Raw genomic sequence first — 25,338 nt, 5'->3', positions numbered from 1 at the left:
AAATTTAATGTATATGATAATCATTCCTGCAAATTATTTTGTTACAAGGGAGATATATATCGTGCACAATTGTTTGAAAATACGAAATAATTATGATTTCGTGTAATAACATAACAAGAGGAATGTGGAGATATTACATTTTCAGCCCCCCCCCCCTGCATATTTGTGACATTGAGCATATCCCCATGTATCTGTTTTCATGTATATTCAATTAAAAGAAGCCTTGAAATTATTTTACTTCGTTCTTTTTTTTTTATTAGTCACTATCCCTCTCTCCCTGGCCTGTACAAATCACTTTTCAGCCCCGAGTACTCCTGTAATTTTCTGACCTTTGGTCCTCGCGGCCATAGCGCCATTCAATGACCTTGTATCGATGATGTATCCCCTCTTTCCAACACTGAGGGCAGCGTTTAACAATCTCTCATCATCCTTGCATCGTTTTGTGTTGGTCCCGGTCAGTGGCTGACTACTTCGTAGGATAACCGTCTGAAAAAACAATTACCAATCAAATATCCCTTTCATAAACCCATCCTCAAACTCTGAAAATAATCCACACTATTTTTTACGAGCGCCCGACCTGAAAAAGGCTGATAATTGTCATGGCAACTGCACACACCCCCTCCGATGCGGTTGTGTTGGAAAAGGGTGACCTTGTGACCGCACCATGGCAATTACCCGCATTACCTTGGAAATGCATTCACAAAGTCAAAATCTGGTCCCGATGCCACTATTATGCGGATAATTGCAGCATCAAAATAATGCGGATAACTCTAGTCCCGCTCCGATTTTACAACCAAATTATGCGGCTATTATCCGCATAATTGGGTTTATGAAAGGGGTAAAAGATGATAATAATGGGTGATCGTGAGAGCATTATACCAATAGATGGCGCACTGTACTGTGAATTGAATACATGCACAATATGCATGAGCCTGTATGAATATGCCATTTTAGTTGTCAGACTCAAGACGATAATACAGAGTACATCTATCAATGATAGGGTTTTTTAGGGGGGGAGGGTACCCTCCTTTGAATCTGATTTCAGTTTTGGTTACAGTGATGAAAAATTATACCATTATTAACTGCTGTATAAATACATACAGTCTAGAAAAAAAGGAATGCACAGGTATGTGTATGACCACTGTACTGGGGCCCGTTGCAGAAAGAGTTGCAATCAACCGCAACTCTGAAAATCATGCGCATCTTGATTTTCAACCAATCAACGGCGCGCATTCGGGATTTGCGATTGATTTTTGGCTTGCGTTTGGGGGGGTTTGGGGGGGAGGGGTGGGAAAACGTCATATAAATCTAAAAAAGAATTGTTTAAACTTGATTAAAAAATATTTGGTGTTTACATGAACAGTATGTTGGCCCAAATTGGTTTTGAAGCTCATATTTGCTTATTAAAGTCCAATTTACATGTAGATATATTAACATGTACATGTGAATCACATCAATCATTGTTTAATGAATATTTGAGTTACAATGTTCTTTGGATGTTGGTCATGCATGTACATGTATTTCATTGTACATGTGCATGTACCAACAGGAATTATGAAACAAAACACTTTGGCCCACATTCACAAATATGGTTTTTAAAACCCACGGTTGAGTCCATGCTTTATGCAGATTTTCTGTATAAATTACGCTTAATTGAGCACGTATCGGGCGCATGTATAAAAAATGTCTAACGCTGATGCGTGCTTTTGTCACAGTGCGCCAAATTGATGCCAGCCTTGTTACCATGGTTATCCAAGATATTTTATTCATGAGTCGATTGTTTTTATTCATGAGTCCACTCTTCAAACAGTGGACTCATGAATAAAACAGCGTACCTAACCATGGTAACTGGCGTCAATTTGGCGCACTGTGACAAAAGCGCGCTTCAGCGTTGGACATCTTTTGTACACGCGCCCGATACGCGCCAAATTAAGCTTAATTTATACAGGAAATCAGCATAAACCATGGATTCAACCGTTGGGTTTTCAAAACCACCTTTGTGAATTCGGGCCATTATGTACATGTTTATGAATTTAATTTTGAAAATGACAATGAAGATTAATTCAGAAACTAAGCCAATGGACAAGACGAATCTTAATTCATATTCTAGCATCTTTTTCAAGGGAGTGAAGAAAGTGAATAGTCCAGTGTACATTGTGTGCGAGCATGTCAGGATCCGATGACCAGGGTAATAATAATATGATGATGATGATGATCCACAACATTGTATTGCGCCATATTTCTGTTAAAAACATTCATTGGCGCAGGATCATCCTAGTACGCTAGTTACTACACATTTGCTGACATTAGTGAGTTTTGTGAAACAATATGATATACATGTACATCTGTAAAGAACTTAGAGATGTCGTTCAAATGTATAAAAGAGGATTATTATCAACAAAATTGTTATTATCATTATTATTATCATTATTAATATTATTATTATCATTCTCATTACCATAATCATCATTATTATACTACCATACTAACAACCATAATTACATGCATCCGTACATGAAATGAAAGCAAATAAATCAGATTCAGGATGAAAAAAAAAATGGTATTAATAACAAAAACAATAAAATGATTGATTACATGTACATGACATATAAATCAGTTTAAACTTACAAGGTGACATCAATAAAATTAATAAAATGAGAATAATAAAATGAACAATATGAGGTGGAGTGAAGAAAAAATATCCATTTTAGTACATCTTCAAGAAAGTTCTAAATTTTGCAACCTGTAGCTTGAATGTTGAATGGTTTTATGAATCAACCGTTGGTACAGTGAAGTGTTGGATACTTGCATGTACATTATGTGAAGTGATATGTAGTTGGTTTAGGAATACACATATTATTCACAAGTTTTGCAACAGGGACTTTCGAAATGCACTTTCACTATTGGACTTCTACATACATGGATTCACGACACTCTGCTTTGTCCTCATAGACAGTGGAATGAGGCTTCTCATAACACAGAGCTGCGCAAGCATCCGTTGTAGGGACCAGGTAAAAAAATTACATGGCGGCTTTGGGTGATAATGTAGCCTTGAAATGCCAAAAAGAGCCCTTAAAATTGAAAAAAGAGAGTCCCCAATATTCCCCATTCAAAGCTTATCAAATGTTACGGATTTCAGCAATCAGTTGTAAAAGGTAGCCCTCCTTCCACCACCCCCCCCCCCAAAAAAAAATGAATAAAAAATTAAAATATATAAGTAATAAATGAAAAATAAGAATCAATTTGTTGCCTGGTAGGGCCAGTGATTTTCTGTTTCCAAAAATTGTATTTTCCATTTCTGAAAACCTTAAATTTAGTTTCAAACTTGATAAACTATCCCTCCTACTGTAAGTTCTGGCGAAATGAGTGATTTGGGTGAAATCCATGTTGCTTGTCACAATTCAAAGCAGCCAATAGAGTATTGGAGTGTGACATCCATCAATTTTCCTTGTAAGTTTTCCATATTTCAGCATTTTTTATACAATATTTCGGAAGAGCATGACAAGATACCTTCCCAACCCAAAGTTTTGCAGGAATGGTACAGAAAATGCTGCAAACACAAAAAGAAAATATTGCGACATCATCACTTTGTTACTCTATTATGAACTGCATAATTACTGAGCTGTCCACTAGTGAAAGCAAATCAAAAAGTCCCAAATGGATTGATAGGAAGACACCTTAATAACAACATTCTGTTACCTTAACTCCTCTACTTGCTTTGGGTTCTATCTGTAGAATATAAACATGATTCGGTAGGGCATATTAACATCCCTAGGTTTCAGCAAGATAAAAAACTGAAAGATTTCACAGATTTCCGGATGAACATGTAAATTCACATAATTCTTAAACAATTACAATTCAGGGGCAAGAAAAAGAAGCACACCATAAACTATATAAACAAAGTGAATTCAATAAACAAATAGTGTATGAGCAGGAAATTTGTTATCACATCTCTTTGCAGAGCTATTCATATTTTTTGTAATGTAATATTTACAGTCTTAAATCACACAAATTCTTGATTGATTTGGGAGCTTGTGATCAATGAGCTATTAATTATGTTCTAAATTATAAATATACCTTTCAAGCAGGAAACAAATTTGCAAATTAAATTTCAAGAAGCAAAATTTATTGAATATATGCAGCTGATTGTAAAATTGATCATGGAATTGATGGTAAAACTGGTCTAAAAACTTACTTTCTGGGCAGTATGCATGTAGCTGAGAACAGGGAACCTTCCTCCAGAACGGAATGCGGCTGATTGCACCAACGCATCATCGTCTATTGACTTGGGCACTATCACAGCGGGAGGATAGCTTGGACAGATCTGAGGGTTAATAAACAAAGTGCTTTAAAAGGCACTGATTTAGGAGGGAAAGAGTTAGAGAAACACGGAGGGAACTAGAGTATGTCAAGGTCAAAGGGCACAGCTAAAACAAGGCAATTCGAAGGTACATCGACCTTGGCCGATCCCGAGTTTTCTTTGTTTTTTAATACAAAACTGAAGGATTCACACACAGTTGTTGAATATATGCTGCAAGCTAGCACCACTACTGAGATACTTCCAAGTATTGAAAGATATTAAAGGGAAGCTTACTTTAGGATACGCCTCCTTTGTGGTTTTTGTGATGTGGTATAGACAGACACAGTCTCAACAGTGCATGTGGAATAACTCACCAAAAAAAAAAAAAAAAAATAGATGGGAGACAAATCAAGAGGAGCTTATCTAAGAAACTCTACCTGGAAGTTCTTATTCACATAACTGATTCTCCAGTCATCACTCGCAAGCCTCGCAAACTCGTTCTCTGGTAAGAAGGCATGCCAGCCATCCTCCAGTTCATCAAACGTACTTCGGTAGAAGAACGGATAAGTTAACGTCACTGGCTCTGCGAAAGCGAAACATAGGTCACAAAAAGTTCAAAGGTCTAGTCATGAGAATCCTCTATCACGTTGTGAGTGACAAATCTAACCGGGGCCCTGTCTTACAAGGAGTTACAATTGATCCAATCAATCGTAACTCTATGGAAATCCATCAGTGTCATAATTTTTTCTACAGGAAATCTGCAAAATGTCCTTTGTAAACAAAGGAAAACACACAAAATTGTCAAGAAATCAATGACTTAATATGGATGTACATTCATATCTCGAAATTTTTTTGAACAAACATGCATTTCATATGCTGACTTTGCTGGCTTTCCATAGTTGCGATTGATCGGATCAATCTCAACTCTATGTAAGACGGGCCCCAGGTGTAGTAAGAAAATATAGTATTATAATCAATTGCAAATCTCGATTTTAACTACATGTATATAGCAACCCCAAATTGAATTTCTCGTTGAAACAAGTAGCACACCTATGTCAGTCTTGCCTGCATTTAAAGGGGTGGTCCAGGCTCAAAAATATTTAGATCTAAATAAAAATAGAGTAAAATTCCTAAAGCAAAATGCTAAAAATTTCATGAAAATCGGATAACAGATAACAAAATTATTGCATTTTAAAGTTTATCAATATTTGTGAAATCAGTTATACATGTATGCACATCGTTGTAAATATTCATTTGGTGGGCTGATGATGTCATATCCCCACTTTCCTCTTTCTTATGTCATTACATGAAATCATAATTGTTTCATTTTTTCTTACATGAATTGTGTAAATGATGTGTCTCCATTATGATGAAATAAGTTGCGGCAATAAATAACTAAATGCACTTAAAGCTAAATGACAGTAGTTGCAGTAAAACAATGATTTTGTGAGAAAGTCTGTAAAACCAAGGTTAAGTAATATCATCGTCGATCTAGATCTTGTACAGTTACATAAACTGAACTTTGTAAAATCATAAAATCTAAGCTGAAAAACAATCACACTGAAGATCGCAAACACAGATAGGCACACATGGGACAGTGTACATGTATATTATATTGCTGGAATAAAGACCTGACGGAAGTGCGCTAATCTGCGCTTATTTTGCTTATTTCTCAGCAATTACACAATTTCTTCCAGAATCCTTCGGCACATATTTTTTATTCATATAAACAGACACTTGGGTGGTCATTATATTAGATTCTGTAAAAAGTCATTTTGAGATCGTTACCGCAACTGGCATTTATCTTTAATCAGTTGTTTTAGTTCTTAGTAGAAACATTTTGAATAAACCTAATTTCATATATTAAATAAAATACAAAAGAACAAGAGGGGATGTGACATCATCTACCCACCTAATGAATATTCATGACGACATGCCTAGAACTGTTTCACCAGAACAATACAAATCTTTGAAATTCAATAACTTTGTTATTTGTTATCCGATTTTGATCAAATTTTCAGCATTTTACTCTGTGAATTTTACTCTATTTATTGAGATATAAATATTTCCAGACTGGACCATTCCTTTCATACATGATTCAATAATATATTGCAGCAGAGTTGACTTTCAAAACAACTCAGATGAATAATTATTTATTGAATAAAACACACTATTTTTTTATATGATAGTAAAATAAAATTCATGGTCCTAACTTTTCGCAACACACCATTAGTGTACCAAATTACTTTTCTGAGGAGTTTTTTTTCTGAAATATCCATGGATGTACATGTAAAGAGGTCATTTGACACTACATACTGGTCTGATGAAAGAAACAAAGTAAAACAATACTTACCAAGACTAGAAAGAGATTCAATAGTCTCTGCTACCTTTAGGCATTCATCCATCCCAACAATGTCCAGTCGGATAATGCCAAAGTCCTTGCATTTGACCGTCAGCTGACCAGTGCAACCCACAAACTTCTTCTCCAAGCTGTCCACGTTGTTATGAAGGAGCTGCAAGTTACATGTATAATGACAATTAGAAGGACATTTTCATCATATTCTTTTAAGAGGACATGCGCGGTCAAAATACTATCATACGGCTGACATTGGCTTAGGTTGCCACTTCCCTGCCCTCAGTCAGAGCTGCCAACCTCTGGGAGACCATTCTAGTCCTTATTAACCCATTCATATCTAGGTTTAAATACAGGCATGACAAGGTTTCCACAGGAAATTGGATAGAGTTATCATTATTTTCATCATGATCAAATTTCTATCACGATCCTTATAATGACCATCATCATCATAAATCATCATAATCATCATCAGTATCATCACTTGGACATGTGACTTTGATTTGGACTCAAGAACCAGGGGGGCGTTTCATGAAAGGACTTGTCGGACGTTTTATCCGACAAGTCCCATTTTATCCGACAGTTACCATAGGAACAGTGCCTCTCAGCCAATCAAAATCATGGAAAGATGTCAGATCTGACAACTTGTCGGATGTAAATATTGATGAAACGCACCCCAGGTCTCGTCATCGTCATCAATATTATTATCACAATCATCATCATCATCATATTCTTCACTCATTAATATATACATGCTATCTTAATTGAGACCATCATTATCATTCATTCATTGTTACCATTATAAATATTATCATCATAAAAATATCATTATCAGGAAGGAAAAGACAGAGGCTTGTACTCTGAAGTCGGGTTCAACTTTAGAGACCATGGTCTAACTCTGTGCTATAATTATGGAAAGCCAAAAGTGTCAACATTTTTATTAAGTTGTATGTTTCTTAAAAAATGTTTTCTGTGCTCTTTCCTGATTCATCGATGGGGAAGACAATCATCTATTTATACTTCATAGACAATTATGAAGGATTTGAGAGCCAAATGAGCTGAAATATGATATCTCTATCATTAGTGATTTATGTAACAATTGGCTATCCATACTTAAACCACAACTTTAAACCCGAGTTTAAATTAAACCTGACTTCAGAATACGGGCCAGAGAGTATAGGGAGAGGGAGAGACACAGAGAGAGACAGACAGAGAGAGAGAGACAGACAGAGAGAGAAATGAGAGGAAAGGAAGCAAGAAAAGATGCAGTCTATTGCAAATTACCTACTTTGTACAATAGAAACTACATTTATTAAACTAAAAGTGGTTTAAAGGAGGAAGCTAACAATATACAGTGAAACTGAATTATGAAACAAAGTTGATAAATGTGCACATGTGTGTCTTAAACTTTAAAGAGAAATGATGTTCACATCAATGACACAAATACATGCATCCAAATACTTGTGTACATTGTAGAGTGTATACATGTATCTTTTCTATTCAGTGAAAGAATGATCTGTCATCAATGGACATGCAAGTTCTTTTCCCTTTGATTTTACATTTTATTATATCTTATTATTATTACAATTATTATAATTATTATCATTATAATAATAATAATAATAATAAGTTCTTGTATAGCCCATAACTCATTATGAATAACGTCTTTATGCGCTTCCAAAGGACTTGGATATTATTACCCGGGCTGTAGCCTGCCAGGTACCCTTTCACCTCACCTGGGTTGAGTGCAGCACAATGTGGATTAATTTCTTGCTGAAGGAAACTATGCCATGCCTGGGATTTGAACCCACGACCCTCTGTTTCAAAGGCCGGAGACTAATCCACTGGGCCACAATGCTCCACACGCTCCATTATCATTATCATTATTATCATTATCATCTAAATATTATTATTATTATTACTATGATATTACTACTATAATTATTATTATCATTATTATCATCATCATTATTATCATTACTATAATACTATTATTATTATTATTACCGGTATTATTAGTTTTTGCGTGGGAAAGGGAAGGGCAAACGTAAAATGTTCACATAGGAACAATAATGCAACATAACATGAATTTCATAATACAATAGATGAAATATAAAACCTTCTTTTGGAGTTTAGAAACAAAATGAAAATGTTTAATATAATATATACATTATGCATACATGTATATATATATATTATATAAACATGATGAGTAATGATAATAATGTTAGAATATTAAGCACATAATAATCAATTCTGAATTCTCTATGTGCTTTACAATAACATAAAATAAATTGAACTTACAATCTACAAGAGCTACATGTACATGCATGTACAGCAATAATAAAGAGTTTACAGTATTTATAAATCTATAACAAAATAGCATACATGTAGTTACATGTACATGTACATATTATATTAGGAATTAAAAAGGTGGGTCTTTAAAGTACTCTTTAACTGAGAAAGGGAAGATATTCCTTTTATTGCTAAGAACAGAGAATTCAAAAGTGCTGGTGCTTAAGATGCAAATTCGATTACCATTTAATGTTTGTAAATCAACTGGATATACTGACGATTTTGTAAAGAGTATACAAATATATAAATTACCCATAATTCTTCTGAATTTGTTTGCCGAGATGAAAGAATCATGTGGTGTCCAGTGAGACAGAGTGTACCGCATACTGGCCGGTAACCATGGCGATGGAGAACAACGTCATCCACCTTTGGGATGCGTATGAAGTCAACAAACTCCATTGTGTGGAACTCTGAAGGGGGAAAAAGAGGATAACATATAAAATCCAAAGTTATACATGTGTTATTGATTGAATTAATTAGATGAATTAGTTCAGGTTGCATAACGATAGAGGAAGCAGGGGTGTGAGTGGTCACAAATAAAAAGATCTGAAAAAAGCTGAAGATTGTTGAAAAAAAGTCTGAAATAGAAAGAGCTCCAGTAGTTCTTGTACAGAGGAAAGCCAAAAATAAGCTGAAATTAAGCTGATAATCAAAACAAAAAAAATCTGAAATCAGCTAAAAATCTGAACTCTCACACCCCTGAGGAAGTGAGAATACAATAAGGTAAAAAGTGATTTTCATATGGAGAGAATGGGGGAGAGGGGGAGATAGACAGGGGTGGGGGGAAAGATAAAAGTTAAAAAGAGAGAGCACTAAGTACAGGAACACTGAGAGGGGGAGGCAAAAGGATGGAGATTTATATAATATATATATATAGAGAGAGAGAGGGTGTGAGAGAGAGAGAGAGAGAGAGAGAGAGATAAGAAGAGAAGGGAAGATTCTGAAACATTGGCCCATATTCTGAAGTTAGGTGTAACTTAGACTCAGGTTTAAAGTTGTGGTTTAAGTATGGGAAGCCAAAAGTATCATTTATTTTATTAAGTTGTACGTTTCTTATGTTTACTGTGCTCTTTCCTGATTCATCGATGGTGAAGACAATAATCTATATATACTTCCTAGACAATTATGAATGTTTTTTTTTTTTTTTTTTTTTTTTTTTTTTTTTTTTTTTTTTTTTTTTTTTTTTTTTTTTTTTTTTTTTTTTTTTTTTTTTGTGCGCCTGTTCATTTTGTTGATTTTTTGCCTTATTTTGAGGTTATCTTGAATTTAGTTGTTAACACTGCATTCTGTATATGTCAAGGATCTTGCTAGACCTTTTTTTATTCAATATTTTGGTGAGTAAGCTCAGTATTGAGAAGTTGTATTTTATGTACCATATCTGAACTTGCTCAACACTGCCATTTTCAGTGTCCTGTGTTACACTCATGCCTCTATTCACTGTCTATTTTACTTATTGTTCAGGCAGTTCAGTTTGTACTTCACTTCTGCCTCTTTAATCACAGACAGTAGTGACATTCCATCTACAATGGAGGGGATTAAGTTCCTTAGGTTCTTCTTTTGTGTATCATTGATTGTATTTCTTTTGAATATTAACCATGTATTCACTCTGCCTTCTGATGCCAGAGTTACCTATTCATGTTCTGTTATTCCTGTATACAGGCATCTGAAGTACTGTAGTAGGCCTATTGCTTACTATAGCAATACAAGTGCCTGTTTTCAGTTAGCCATTTTACTATCAGGTGATATTCATATGAATCCAGGCCCACGCTATGATGTTGATTCATTTAAATTTAATGAATATTGTAACAGTTCACAGTCAGATCGTATTCAATATGATGTTCTTACTCTCCATCAGTTAGATAGGAAGCCTTCTCATCATCTTCCTCTGACTGTTTGGAAAAGGATTTGTGACCTTGGTATCCGCCGACATGGTCCTACTCATCGCGGACACAGGCGTATGGTCTCAAGGCCGCATCCCCTTCCTTCGAGGCCTACTGGTACTCGTTTAGGTTTATGGAATGCACGATCCTTGACAAACAAGATTGATGTAGTGACTTCTTTGATCATAGATAATGATATTGATGTATTAGTTATCACTGAGTCTTGGTTTTCAGGTGATCACAGAGATGACCCTACTATTGCGCAGTTGAAATTGTCCCTTCCAAATTACAACATTATCAATCGTCCCAGGAAGACTAGGGGAGGAGGTATATGTGTCCTCTACAGGTCCACAGCACGCTGTGTTGTAAATGAAACCTTCAATTGTTCCTCATTTGAATTTTTGGATCTAACCGTCCATCTTACCCCATCATCTCCTGTTAAACTGTATTGCATTTACCGCCCACCCCAATCCTCCCGGCACACTTTTTCAAGTGGTGATTTTCTTGAAGAGTTTCTCACTCTTCTGGAAAGTTTCTCACTCTTCTGGAAAGTGCTGCTGTGGATGTTCATCCTCCTATTCTTCTTGGTGACTTTAATATTCACGTGGATGATTCTTCAGACAATTTTGCTAGATCTTTTCTTAATGGAGTGGAAGCCCTTGGATTCAAACAACACATCAACGGGCCTACACACAAGGCTGGTCATACACTCGACCTTATCCTTAGTAGAAATTCGGAAGATATTATCTCCCAGCATAGCATTTTACCATCTCTGCCATCTGATCACTCTGCTATTATATGTATTATTAATCTCAAAGGGCCCCAAAACCCCAAGAAGAAAGTGACTTTCAGGAAACTTTCTAACATTGACCCTAAATCTTTTAGTCTGGATGTTAAAGATGTCTTAGATTCCATTCAATTTCCCTCTTGCCCATCTGAGGCTGCTTATCTGTATAACGACTGTCTTGGTAAACTGATGGACAAGCACGCCCCTCTGCAGACTGTGACTGTTACAGTTAGACCAAAAGCTCCCTGGTTCTCTGCTGAAATTAGGGAGGCACGGCGACTGAGGCGACGCGCAGAACGTCGAATGATGAAGTCTGGCCTGCAGGTTGATAAGACATTATATCGTCAAGAATGCGAAACTTACTACAATCTCCTCACTGATGCCAAATCAAAATACTTTAGATCTGAAATCGCTAACGCCGACTCCAAACAGCTATTTAGTATTGTACAGAAACTCACCACCCCCTCTCAGTCCTCCATTTATCCTGAACACTCATCTGCTTCTGATCTCGCCAACAAATTCAGTGAATTCTTTAGCAAGAGGATCAGTGATATTGTGTCCTCTTTTGCACCTGACGTTCCTAGTGATCAACAACATCCTGTGGGCTCTTTGAATTGCAAACTGAGTGAGTTTACTCCAGTGACTGAAGTTCAACTTCGCCATCTCATCAAGTCATTACCACCGAAGTTCTGCAGTCTTGATCCTCTTCCAACTTGGTTGCTCAAAGACTGTATTGATGAACTTCTACCGCTTCTCATAAACATTATCAATTCATCACTCACAACAGGTGTTGTCCCTGAATCATTCAAATCATCACTAGTTCTTCCTCTGTTGAAAAAGCCCAATCTTGATCCGAATGACTTTGGCAATTATCGCCCTATCGCCAACCTGCCATTTGTTAGCAAGGTTTTGGAGAGAATCGTCGCATCCCAGCTCATGTGCTATGTGGACAGTCATCATTTACTTCCTGAGAAGCAGTCAGCATATCGCAACTTTCATTCAACAGAAACGGCTCTCTTGAAAGTACTCAACGATCTACTGCTTACCGTCGACAAGGGTAACGAAGCTGCACTCCTTCTACTGGACTATTCTGCGGCGTTTGACACTTTAGACCACTCAGTGTTGCTCCAGCGTCTTGCACATGACTACTCCATTACCGGAACGGCTCAAAATTGGATTGAGTCATACCTGCAAGATCGTACTCAGCGGGTGATTATCAATGGAACTTTCTCAGCACCTTTCGCTTTGAGCTGCGGAGTCCCCCAAGGTTCTGTTGTGGGCCCTCTCCTATTTCTTCTGTACACTGGTCCTCTTGCAAAAATTATCACTAGCCATCGGGGTGTGAGTTATGCCATGTATGCAGATGACACGCAAATCTACGTATCCATGGCATCCGACCAGAAGACATATGCTGTTAATCTACTGAGTGACTGCCTCAAGGACATCAAGGTCTGGTCAGCGAAGAACAGACTCCGTCTCAACGAAGCCAAATCAGAACTGGTACATCTTTCTTCGCAATTTAGAGCTACGGAGCCTCTGCCAGACTTCAATATGGGAGAGGGCATACTTAAGATGTCTGACTCTGTCAAAGACCTTGGTGTCACTTTAGACAAGCACCTTACCCTCCAGCCACATATCAGGAACATCTGCAAATCAGCATCATGGGGTTTATTTAGGATTGGTAAGGTCAGGCGACTACTCGACCAAGCCTCTACTGAAAAACTCATTCATGCCTTCGTCTCATCCCATCTAGACTATTGCAACTCCCTCTTTGCCGGCCTCCCAATTTCTTCCATCTCTCCCCTCCAGCGAATCCTCAACACTGCAGCGAGAATGGTAACCTTGAGCAAGAAACACGAACACATCACCCCTATTCTCCGATCACTTCATTGGCTTCCGGTTCACTCTCGCATAACGTTCAAAATTCTACTCATTGTATACAAAATTACCCATAATATGTCACCCAAATATCTCCAAGACCTTATTTCCCTTCGTTCTTCCTCATCTGTCAGATCCTTACGTTCATCATATTCCAATAATTTAATTCATGGCCCTCGCACTAAGACCCGATATGGTGATCGTGCATTTTCTGTAATTGCTCCCACCCTCTGGAATAAACTCCCAATTCATATCCAAAATGCTCCCTCCGTAGAAATTTTCAAATCGTCACTTAAAGCTCACCTTTTCTCATAACTTAACTTTTTTTTTTTTTTTTTTTTTTTTTTTTTTTTTTTTTTTTTTTTTTTTTTGACCGATTGACTGTATACTATTATAATCTGCCAACCTGTGCGCTTTGAAACACCAGTATAAAGCGCCCTACAAATGTTATTATTATTATTATTATTATTATTTGGGAGCCGTATGAGCTGAATATGATATCTCTACCGTTAGTGATTTATGTAACAATTGGCTGTCCATACTTAAACCACAACTTTAAACCCGACTTCAGAATACGGGCCAGAGGATCCAGATCGAAGACAAGATATGAAAGTGAAAAATGCAGAATGTACGGAAGAAGGGACTTGAAGGCAGTGAACAAAGTAAAGAGGATAAAAGAGAAGAGGCAAGGGGAATGTCCTACGGGAAAGAATTATTGGAGGAATAAGAGTGTGTGAATAAGCAGGTAAAACTGGGCCCCGTCTTACAAAGAGTTACGATTGATCCAATCAATCGTAACTCTATGGAAATCCATCAGTGTCATAATTTTTTCTACAGGAAATTTGCAAAATGTCCTTTGTAAACAAAGGAGATCATACCAAATTGTCAAGATATCAATGAATTTATGGATATACATTCATATCTATAATTTTTTTTTGAACAAACATGCATTTTATATGTTGACTTTGCTGGCTTTCCATAGTTGCGATTGATCGGATCAATTGCAACTCTTTGTAAGACGGGGCCCTGGTCTATCCCCAATAACAAGTAACACTACTTCACATTCAAGCATTCAAGGAATTTCTCCCTAATAGGCACCCATTAATACACCTGGGTGGAGAGTGGCAAACACCTTGCCAAAGGACGGGAGTGCTGCATTGAAATCGAACCCCGGACCTTCTTGTTCAAAGTCTGGAGAGTTATCCACTGAGCTACAACACCTCATTAGTGCTGCGGCAGTGATTTGAACAATTGATACAGAGAAAAAACCCTCTCAAAACTAATTCCGCATAATACATAGCAAGCGTTGTAAGCACTTTCTTCTTCACAAACAAGCACAGAAGAAATTATCATGGATAATGTTTTATAGATGTGATTCTATTCTATACGTCTGGACAAAAAGACATCAAGTTTGCCTTAAAAATAAGTATACATGTAATTTGATTTTTTTTTTAAAGGTCTTCAGGCTGAAAAAAATACTGCAAAACAATTGTTAATTTCATGTACATGTACATTACAATAAAGTAAGTACTTTAAAATATACAAACAATATATAGAAATCACCTACCTATTTTTCCCCAAAAAAAACCAAAGCACTACATAATGTTGCAATAACCCCCCACCCCAACCCCAACAAACAAACATAGGCATGATGTCAAAATAACAACAGATACTCACTAAATGTAGGCTCCATTGCTACAGTTTATTATTTAAGAACGTTTATAAGATCTTCTTCGAATTTAACACAATCCAAAAACAACATCTGGAAACAGTGTTAGTCTGACATTAAACACAGTGTCTTTGATCAAAAGCAGGAAAGAGTGCACAGCAATTATACAAACAATGCATAACGCTGGCCAAGCTGTCATCTAGAAAGATAATAATTCCAGACCCAAGTAAAATATGAAGGTGCTGAAAACAAGCTCTTGTAAACTAATGAAGAGGAGGAGGCACTAGAAATAGAAAGTATCAGGAACAATCATGGGTGATTGATGCTACAATCATTGTCTGTATACTATTCGGGCCGTGACTGGGTCTATTTCTAGCAAGGATTTGTGATGACTAGAAATGTTGGTTAATTTCTCGCTTCCTGGGGGCAAAGAAACAGACTGGAAGAGGGAGAGAGGAAAATCATTGTTAGCTATTTATGACTAACGCCTCCACATGGATAGAAAACCCCATCACCACAGGGTAATAGTAACTAATATTACATTGTACCTCCAAAAAAAAAATTCTACATGAAACGGGCAAGGGAGGGAGATCATCAATGTAAGCCAAAATGACTAAACGCTATTTATAACTAATGCCTCCGTAGATATATACATGTATGTAGACACCCTATTGTCACAGGGTATTATATTACTGTACAATACTAAAAATAAATAATAGAAAAATACACTGAAAGTGAAAGTGAATACATAGGCTACAGTATGTAAATATTACTGGCATATTTCTCATTTAATTTGGATTTTCCTGGCAGTGGGGGTAATTGTGTTTTTGCTCTCAAAGGTTGCAGATTTGCAGATGACTTGCTAATGCTGAATTCAAGGAATCACAATAAAAAGGCGCTTTGCCTTTTACTTTAATATTCTTATAATGTAAAAATCAATATTGATGTTTCCTCAAAAATACACTACTGCTGTACAATACACCAATTAGTCTGATCATAGATGACTGAAGACTCAGTTTAAATTTAATTTTGTCTTTGTATTTGAAATTTGAAATGTCACTGAATCTCACTCCTACAATGCACCTACCCCCCCCCCCCCTGAAAAAAAATAAAAAAATTTAATAAAAAGAACAAATCAAATCAAAATACAAACAGGGCAATTCCAGATAATATGTACATCCGACCCCCAATGGGACCTTCATGAAGTTTTCTGTCTCTGATTTTTTGTTCTTTTGATAGTCTGTAATTTCTCAAAGGACCATGACTTGGGCAGTTTATAAAGTGAAGAAAGACTAAAAAAAATGGGAGTCCAACATACAAAATTAAGGTTGATAATATATGGAATTGCTCGATAGCTCTGAAATCTATGCCACAGATCATTGTTCATTATTAATCTTAATTACAAAAAAAAGACTAAAACCCTTTTTGCATGTGTTGTGTACCATGTATTCACAGAGTTATCAGTGGCATACAGATGGGGGGGGGGAGGGGCTCTTGCCCCTCTCCCCAATTTTTTTCATGATCAAGAAAACAAAGAGAAAAGGAAAGAAAAGAAAAAAAGAGAAGGATGAAATGTGATATTTTCTGAATATCACAAAATTTAATTTTTGCAATCAAAATATTAAAATTTTTGCTAGCTTGCTTTGCTCGCTCCCAACTTTTTATAAATTTGGTGCGATACGTCATATCTAGCCCCCTCAAAACTTTTGGCTCATCACACCACTGCAAGTTCTTATGTCATCTGATATTCTGACGAAAAGGAACTTCATGCACACAATTAAATGTTGGCATACTTAATGTCATGCCTCGTGTGACATTTATTATGTAGCATGAATGCACTGTAGGCCCCTGTACACTATGGAGCCTACATGTAATATTCATTCAATAAAAGTTGACGACCGTGTCATATAATTACCCAGTATGAATTTCCTATCTGGCATCGAATCCCATGCATCACACGACATGTGACATTAAACCTCCCTAAGGATGAAACAACAGGTGATCCAACAATATGGATGGATGGATGGATGAGTATGGATGCATTTTATCGATTCAAGAACAAAACTTGTTCAATAAGGGAGAAAAGGCAAAAGCAAACAATCATAAAAAAACAATAATGATAACTACATGTATACATATGAAATCCATCAAAATCAAAGAAAATATATCAATCCTTAACAAAATGAGATCAGGTGAAGATGAAATTTCTTAATTCTCATCACAGACAAGGTAGCTTCTTCAGGCTGCTAAACATAAATATTGAGACCACATAAAACAAACTGAGATAAAATTTTTACAAAAATCCTTATTCGACTGACCTTTTTCATTGTCCATTCCTAACCATATTGCACAAACATCCCATATTTTGACCGTCAAACACGGTCTCCTCTACGATAAAAAGATAGAATCCCTATAATTCAAGAAGGAGGCTTGATGTTAATGTGTGCACAGTCTGCAAGACAAGCCTCCCGAGGGCAGTGTGTTTAGACGGTTTACTCATGGTGCAGCAGATCATGTTTACAGGGAGTGTTCAGACAGCTGGCAATTATAGATTTATGTACATACACGCAAGTGATGATTAATTTTAATCATCTTCATTTGTCTTCATTCCAACAGTGTAGTTCAGAATAAACTCCCAACTCCCTGCTGGTTACATTTACATACATGTACATGTGTCAATATGTCTAAAGCACCTGTGGAAAGGTGATTGTGTTCAGACAGTGTCATAGAGGTTGAGAGATGATGATTAAATCAGTTTCAACAGTTCATCCATGTAATGAGCTAATTGTACGAGAAGAGGTCGAGAGATGATAATCAAAAATGTTTAGACAGTTTACACATGGAATTAAAATCTTTAAGTGAGAATCTCAATTTGGGTGATTTATAAAAATGGGTAGGGCACATGCATTGACAAAAAAATCTACAAATGTGATTTGTACATGTATGTTGGATGTACAAAGTTACCAGTGACCTTATTTTTTTCTTTGAATCTGTGGATTACATGGGGGAAATTGAAATCTAGAATCAAAGAAAATGTACAGTCTTTATCAGTAAAGTTTCTGGCTTCTTTTCAACTATACAGTGCATGGATGCATTTTACTCAGGGTTGTTGATTTTTTTTTTTTTTTTTTTTTAAATAAAAAAAAATCAGATTTTTTTTTTATTTAAATCGGATTTTTATGATTTAAATCAGATTTTTTTTTTTTTTTTCCAACGAAAAATAATGGTCACACTTAACAAGTTTTAAACTATATTTAAACTGTTTTACACCAATAATAGTGGTCAAGTAGTCTTTTGAACATTGTGTATTGTACTATTTGACACAATAATCCACTTTATTATATACAGGTTATTTTTTATTTTTTTTACTTTTTTGGAGTGCTTCTCTAAATGATAACACTTTAAAGCATTTTTTGCTCTGTTTCATTTCTATATTCCCATAGACATGTTAGCATACACGTGAGAACATGCAACTCAGATTTTTAAAACTGAACACAATGTTAACCAATGCCTTTAAGTCATTGTAAAGCTTTATCATATAAGACTTGTTTCCACAGAAATAGGGTTTGCAACTCTAGAGCTACATCTGGTATACAAAGCATTCGCAAGTCACAACTGTACGTTAACATCTAATTTGAATGTAATATTTAACCAGATTTGCAATAGGCACTTCCTGATATGCTTGTAACAAAATACACATTTTATGTTTTCATTACAGTGTAACCTCAGTTCCAAATAATACTTCAATAAATTTCGTTGCAAGATGCAGGATAAGCACCACTGTCCACCACATCATTGATGTGCTGTTTTTTTTTCAAACTATTACATGAACAAGCAAGCACAGCAGTTGTATTGCTGCATACAGTAACACTTGCCAAGCAACTTTCCCATTTTTAAATTCTTACTTATTAAGTATACATGTGTACTTTGAAATTGTGTAATTGAATGTATGGGTATTGATAAGAAAATACACAAGCATGCAAATATACATGTAATTCTTATCAAATGTACACATATGCCTTCAACTTATTATTGAAAGAATGGGTATTAATAGTAACAAGAAGGAGGTACATACAAGTAGTTCAGCTGTTTTGTAAAAGTATCCAAGTTGTGGACTTTGACCACCTTTGTAGATTTTATATATTATTTTATTGAAGATTAAATTTTTTGGTGTACATACAGAGAGTTATTTATCATTACTTCGTTAGAAACTTGTTGTTTTCATCAGTTTTGCTTGTTTTACAATTTGAAAATAAAACAGTGGTGTTAAATCAGACTCCATGAGGGTGTATCATTCTTTTAAAGTATCTCTAAAGCATGTGGAACAGAAATGAAAATGATTACATTGAAAGTATCTGTTTCATATATATATATACAATAGAGAAAAAAAATTTTCATAAAAGTTGATTTTAATCAGTGATTGTTTTGAAAAAAAATCAACTGATTTAAATCGCGATTTAAATCATGATTTAAATCGACATGATTTAAATCAAACAACCCTGTTACTTGAAGAGGGGCTGGGAGTATAGCAAAGTTTCACAATTATTTGTAGATAAATGTATAAATTACACTCTTTCTTAAAGATTAACCAGTCGTTTTAATTGCTGTGATAACATTGATGGAATAAGTTATCCTTGTAGGCTATGGAGGGAAAATAATCCCTTTTTTATTTAGCCCCCGCCCCCTATGATCTCGGCCGTCAATCACGCGATCACGACAAAAATTGGCACGCGGGTAACCCATGACATACATGTAATCTACAAAACTATATGATCAAATTCCCCATAACACTCTTCCATCTTCCACAGAACAAGTACCGATACTCAATCCATCAAATCATTTTAAAAATAAACAAAAAAAACACAGAAAAGAATCAATGGATCCAGACATGAAACAGAGCCAACAATAGAATGATCATCAATGAGCCAGAGAAATACACCATGTTCCAGGGTGAAAGGTCAAAATAAATCATTCATTGTACCTAAAGGATGAGTCAAAATCAATATAAAGGATAAAATCAATATTAACGTCTTTCTCCAACATAGCATTCAAATGATTGCATGTAGACAGACATACTGTAGAGGCCGTTCTCATTACGCTTTCTAAAACTAGTTTACTTGAAACCGATTCAGGAAACCACTTTGGAAGATCGCTTTGCTAGCGTTCCCACTTGATCACACGAAAGTGGTTTTCAAAATCACTTCACGTAAAGCGCTGTTGTTGCTATGGAAACGCTCTCAGTGGGGTGACAAGTTTCGCGCGAAATTCGAAACCGCAGCATGCATGTAGGCATTCTACACCTGTCGTGTGGAGTAGCGTGCTCCAAATGTGCGAAGATTGCTTCCCGAAGAACGGTTGTGTCCTCACTTACGCTATTAAAAAAACCAGTTTAACGAGGCAAAGCAATCTTGAAAACTACATCGCGAGGTGGTTTTCCAAACTGGTTTGGAAGATCGCTTCCAAGACCGCTTCGACCGTTCTCACTACGCGTTAAACTAGTTTCCACTAAACTAGTTTCCAGTAAACTAGTTTTAGGAACGTAGTGAGAACAGCCTCATACATGCACTGATCATGGCCTTCATTATTCTAGCACTGGGGAAAATAGTTCTCAAGTGCTTTCTGTGTTTTTCCCCCTCCCGTACTTCCTATTCAAAACTCTTATTATTATTTTACAGTATTATCTCCATCATTTTGTTTTAAATATAAAATATTATTCATTCAAAAATAGGAATCTTCCTTTTAATGTATTCAAGGTTGTAAGTGACTGAGCATTTGATTTCTCAGGGAAAGTTCATTCATTTCTATAAAAGTCTTTGAAAGTTTATTCTTTCATTTTCAATTGATGATTCAACAAAATAAGACAAAAAATTATTCATAGAATGCATAAATTATTTAAAAGTTTTGGTTAGAATTATATATACACATTTTCCTTTAAAAATTACAACTGATAGTGACATTTGTAGTTTGATTGGGTCGAAGAAAACATGGTCCTCATACATGTATACTGGCCAGTGTTTACGCATTGGAATAAAAAAGAAATTTCAGATTTATTTCCAACAGAAATGACATAAATATTGATACAAATCATTTTCATACATTTATAACAAATATTTACGATACAAATCATTGTCATTAGAATTATATCCAAAAACATCAATGATAATTAACATACAATATATAAAATATGGTGCATTTTGTAGACAAATTATAATATATAATCTAAATAGCAAAAATGGTATCTGTGGAAATGGGAGATTCACTCAAAAGCATAGCTTGTATAATGTGAACCTCCCTCAAGGAAGAGAAATTATGGGTTGGTCTGAACATGTAATGGTATATCAGCAGCAGCTATTTTTATTATAATTTAATCAACATATTACAGCACTGATCTGAACAGAAACATCTTTTACACTCGTTACACAGGACTGGTCTGAACACCTACCTGTACCTATATTATCAGCTGTTGCTTACACATTATATTCAAATCAATATCATTTTCACTAAAAAATAACACTGGTCTGAACACGTCTTTCTGCTAATTATACAGCATCAGCTGTAGCATACAATTATGTATGCAGGGCAGTAGGGCACTTGTCTGAACATTGCTTATATCATCGTCCTGTATTTTTATTTTAAAAATCAATCTTTAAAACGTACCTACATGTACATATACATGTACGTACATGTACACTGCTTGTCACTGAACAGGATCTAGGTTTAAACACATCCCTATTGCCACAGCATCAGCTTGTGTTTACACACTGATATTAAATCAATGTTCTTTCCCTTAAGTACACATGTCACAGCTGGCTCTCTCTCATTATTATTTAGGGCTTAATAATCAATCAAAAATACCTAATGCTGCAGTCACATTTCCTCTATGGCGGCCGTACGGCAAGTAAAAAATGCCCCCCCCCCCTTGACAGTTTGATAAAGTGGTCAACGTTAGATGTTTGAATATGAGCATCTTTAAAGGTCAAGTCCACCCCAGAAAATTGTTGATTTGAATCGATAGAGAAAAATCAAACAAACATAACGCTGCAAATTTCATCGAAATCGGATGTAAAATAAGAAAGTTATGACATTTTAAAGAGAAATTCCAGTATTTGCAGTAAACACTGATTTCATGAGAAAGTCTGTAAAACAAGGCTTAATTGTCAGTATATCATCGAGGATCTAGATCTGGTACAGTTACATAAACTGAACTTTGTGAAATCTTGAAATCTACGCTGAAAAATGTTCACACTGAAGATCACCAACACAGATAGGCACACGTGGGACAGTGTATTATTATTGCTAAAATAAAGACCCGACGGAAGTGACCGAATCCGCGCTTATTTTGCTTATTTCTCAGCAATTACACAATTTCTTCCAGAATCCTTTGGCACATATTTTTTATTCATACAAACAGACACTTAGGTGGTCATTATATTAGATTCTGTAAAAAGTCATTTTTAGATCGTTACCAAAACTGGAATTTATCTTTAAGTTTCGCTTATTTTTCACAAAACAGTTAAATGCACAAATCAGTGATATGCAAATGAGAGAGTCGATTATGTCCATCACTCACTATTTCTTTTGTTTTTTATTGTTTGAATAATACAATATTTCAATTTTTACAGATTTGACAAGAAGGACCAACTTAACTTAACCATAAACTGTTAAAACAATGGCTAAAATGGTTCAAACATGTTCAGGGAGAAATGAAACTTCGTTTCACTTGACAAGGAGGAGAAAATTAGAATATTTCATATAATAAAATACAAAAGAAATAGTGAGTGGGTGACGTCATCAGTCTGCCATAACTTTCTTATTTTACATCCGATTTTTATGAAATTTTCAGAGTTTTGCTTGTTGGATTTTCTCCTTTTTTTTCAAATCAACTTTTTGTTGGGGTGGACTTGTCCTTTAATAGGTCTCCTCTTTATAATAGAGTAACCTGCTCGAAATTTTCATCAATTATCGAATATATTTTAATTGCAATGTTTATAATTATTTTCACCTGTTACCTCAATATTTCATAAAATCTTCAAATGTACCGCCATGTTTAGCGGCCTACATGTAGTCCCACCACCATCCGACAGCCTCTGCCCTTCATTAGACATAGCATATTGCACATTCAACAGTTAATGTGTGCTAGAGCTGCTAAATTGTGCCCAATCACAAAATTCCAATTGAAACCCATTGAACACTCACTGAATTTTCAAGTGGCTTTAATATGGATCCTACCGATTTAAAATTTGGATTCAATTTGTCTCAACTTTAAAGGACAAGTCCACCCTAACAAAACCTTGATTTGAATAAAAACAGAAAAATCTAACAAGCATAACACTGAACATTTCATCAAAATCGGATGTAAAATAAGAAAGTTATGACATTTTAAAGTTTCGCTTAATTTCACAAAACAGTTATATGCACATCCTGGTCGGTATGCAAATGAGAAGACTGATGATGTCATCCACTCACTATTTCTTTTGTATTTCGTTATGTGAAATATGAAATATTCTAATTTGCTCCTCAGTGTCAAGTGAAACAATGATATATTCCTCCCTGAACATGTGGAATTAGCATTGTTTAATATTATATAGTTCAGTCAACTTGGTCCGTATTGTCAAATTTGTAAAAAATGAAATATTGTATAATTCAAACAATGAAAAACAAAATGAATAGTGAGTGATGGACATCATTGACTGTCTCATTTGCATGTCACTGAGTTTTGCATATCACTGTTTTGTGAAAAATAAGCGAAACTTTAAAATGTCATAACTTTCTTATTTTACATCAAATTTTGATGAAAATTTCAGCGTTATGCTAGTTTGATTTTTCTCTATTTATTCAAATCAACATTTTTCTGGGGTGGACTTGACCTTTAATAGTAGGCACTTCAGGTGAAAATTAGGAAAGGCTGTTCCAGCATGTTTTATATGCTTACAATGAGGCTCAATATCTGCAATTCACAAAACTGATTGAATTTTCAAATTCTGACTTCTAGAAGTCGAGTTATTGTCATCTTTGTGATACAGAAACATGGCTTTTTGTGGACAAAAGACGATTGCGTAATCTTATTACTCTCTTTGTTTTGGGCATGGCACACAACAGAGCTTAAGGGGAATGCACATGTATGCTTTTCATTTAATTTTTTAAAAGCTTTTTGTGCAATGATTTTGATGTATTAATGGTCTACCTAGTCAATGTTCATCAAGGTTATACTTGTCTATAACCTATTAATATTCATAATTACTAATTAATTATTAATCAAGACAAAAGACATACATGTAATTAAGAAATATGGCCTTTTAATGTACTTTATCAAATTTAATGGGCGAATGAAGAAAATGGGGGCTTAAAAGTAGGGGAGACCGGGGTTAGTTGGAACGCGGGGTAAGTTGAAACATTGTAATTTTCTTCAACGTCTTTAAATAAATTTCTGCAATACTGCCCTCAATTTATTGTCATTATCAACAGCCATCCACCATATTACAGACAAAACATGTGCAACAAGCCTGGAGAAGTTAGAAAGGAATTTTTGTTTTTTGACCTTCAGAGTAATTTTTTTCTCTTTCAGAAATGTTTTATTATTTCAGAGAAGTTTATTAATCAAGTTGGCCAGTTTGGGGGTATGACAGACACTTGTACCAAGCTTCAAAATGAGGTTATTAATAAGCCATGGTGAAGTCCCTTTTTTGTGCTGTAAGCTTATGAACGTCAAATGGGCCTCCGGGGTTAGTTGGAACAAAATTGAAGGGGCTAGTTACCCCAAACATAATTATGAATAAAAATATATGAAGTATTTCACACTCTTCTGAACATGTATTGTATACCATGCTTGTTTTGTTTATCAGTTAGGTCTGAGTGCGCATTTAAGGCTTACTGTAGGCCCCTAAAGAGGCCCTAATGCAATATTTTAACCCTAATCAAATGGGGGGGATCAATTTGAGCCCCCCCCCCCTCGAGAAATTTGGTCACTACGCTGTTGCGTGAAATTTTTTGACTACACTGTTCGATGACTTTTTACTTTCAAGTCTTGCGCATCATTTGAGACCAAATTTGCGATGCCTGTATGTGCGGTTTCGAAATTACGCAACATTTTGTACGTGCATGTCGGACCCAAAATTG

General features: G+C 35.5%; 1 protein-coding gene across 4 annotated transcripts in view; it reads right to left on the bottom strand.

The window, feature by feature from the left end:
- Positions 1–17,571, bottom strand: part of LOC129268361 (myotubularin-related protein 9-like) — a 31,569-nt gene extending 13,998 nt beyond the window's left edge. The window contains exons 1-7 of one of the 4 annotated variants that reach the window (XM_064104603.1): positions 17,541–17,571; positions 9,261–9,418; positions 6,654–6,813; positions 4,738–4,883; positions 4,196–4,324; positions 3,700–3,729; positions 330–486 (exon numbers count right to left, since the gene is read on the bottom strand). In XM_064104603.1, the coding sequence (XP_063960673.1) occupies positions 330–486; positions 3,700–3,729; positions 4,196–4,324; positions 4,738–4,883; positions 6,654–6,813; positions 9,261–9,418; positions 17,541–17,556 (796 nt within the window). In that variant the 5' untranslated portion in view covers positions 17,557–17,571. Of the gene's footprint in view, positions 1–329; positions 487–3,699; positions 3,730–4,195; positions 4,325–4,737; positions 4,884–6,653; positions 6,814–9,260; positions 9,419–15,230; positions 15,591–17,540 lie in introns of those variants that run through there. The other 3 variants (XM_064104602.1, XM_064104605.1, XM_064104604.1) reach the window with 3 other exon arrangements.
- Between the last annotated feature and the right edge of the window lie 7,767 nt (positions 17,572–25,338).

This window comes from Lytechinus pictus, chromosome 9 (genome assembly GCF_037042905.1).
Source record: "Lytechinus pictus isolate F3 Inbred chromosome 9, Lp3.0, whole genome shotgun sequence".
In the NCBI taxonomy this organism is placed as follows: domain Eukaryota; kingdom Metazoa; phylum Echinodermata; class Echinoidea; order Temnopleuroida; family Toxopneustidae; genus Lytechinus; species Lytechinus pictus.
The sequence above is the reverse complement of the archived record's forward strand: the minus strand, read 5'-3'. Positions and strand labels throughout refer to the sequence as shown.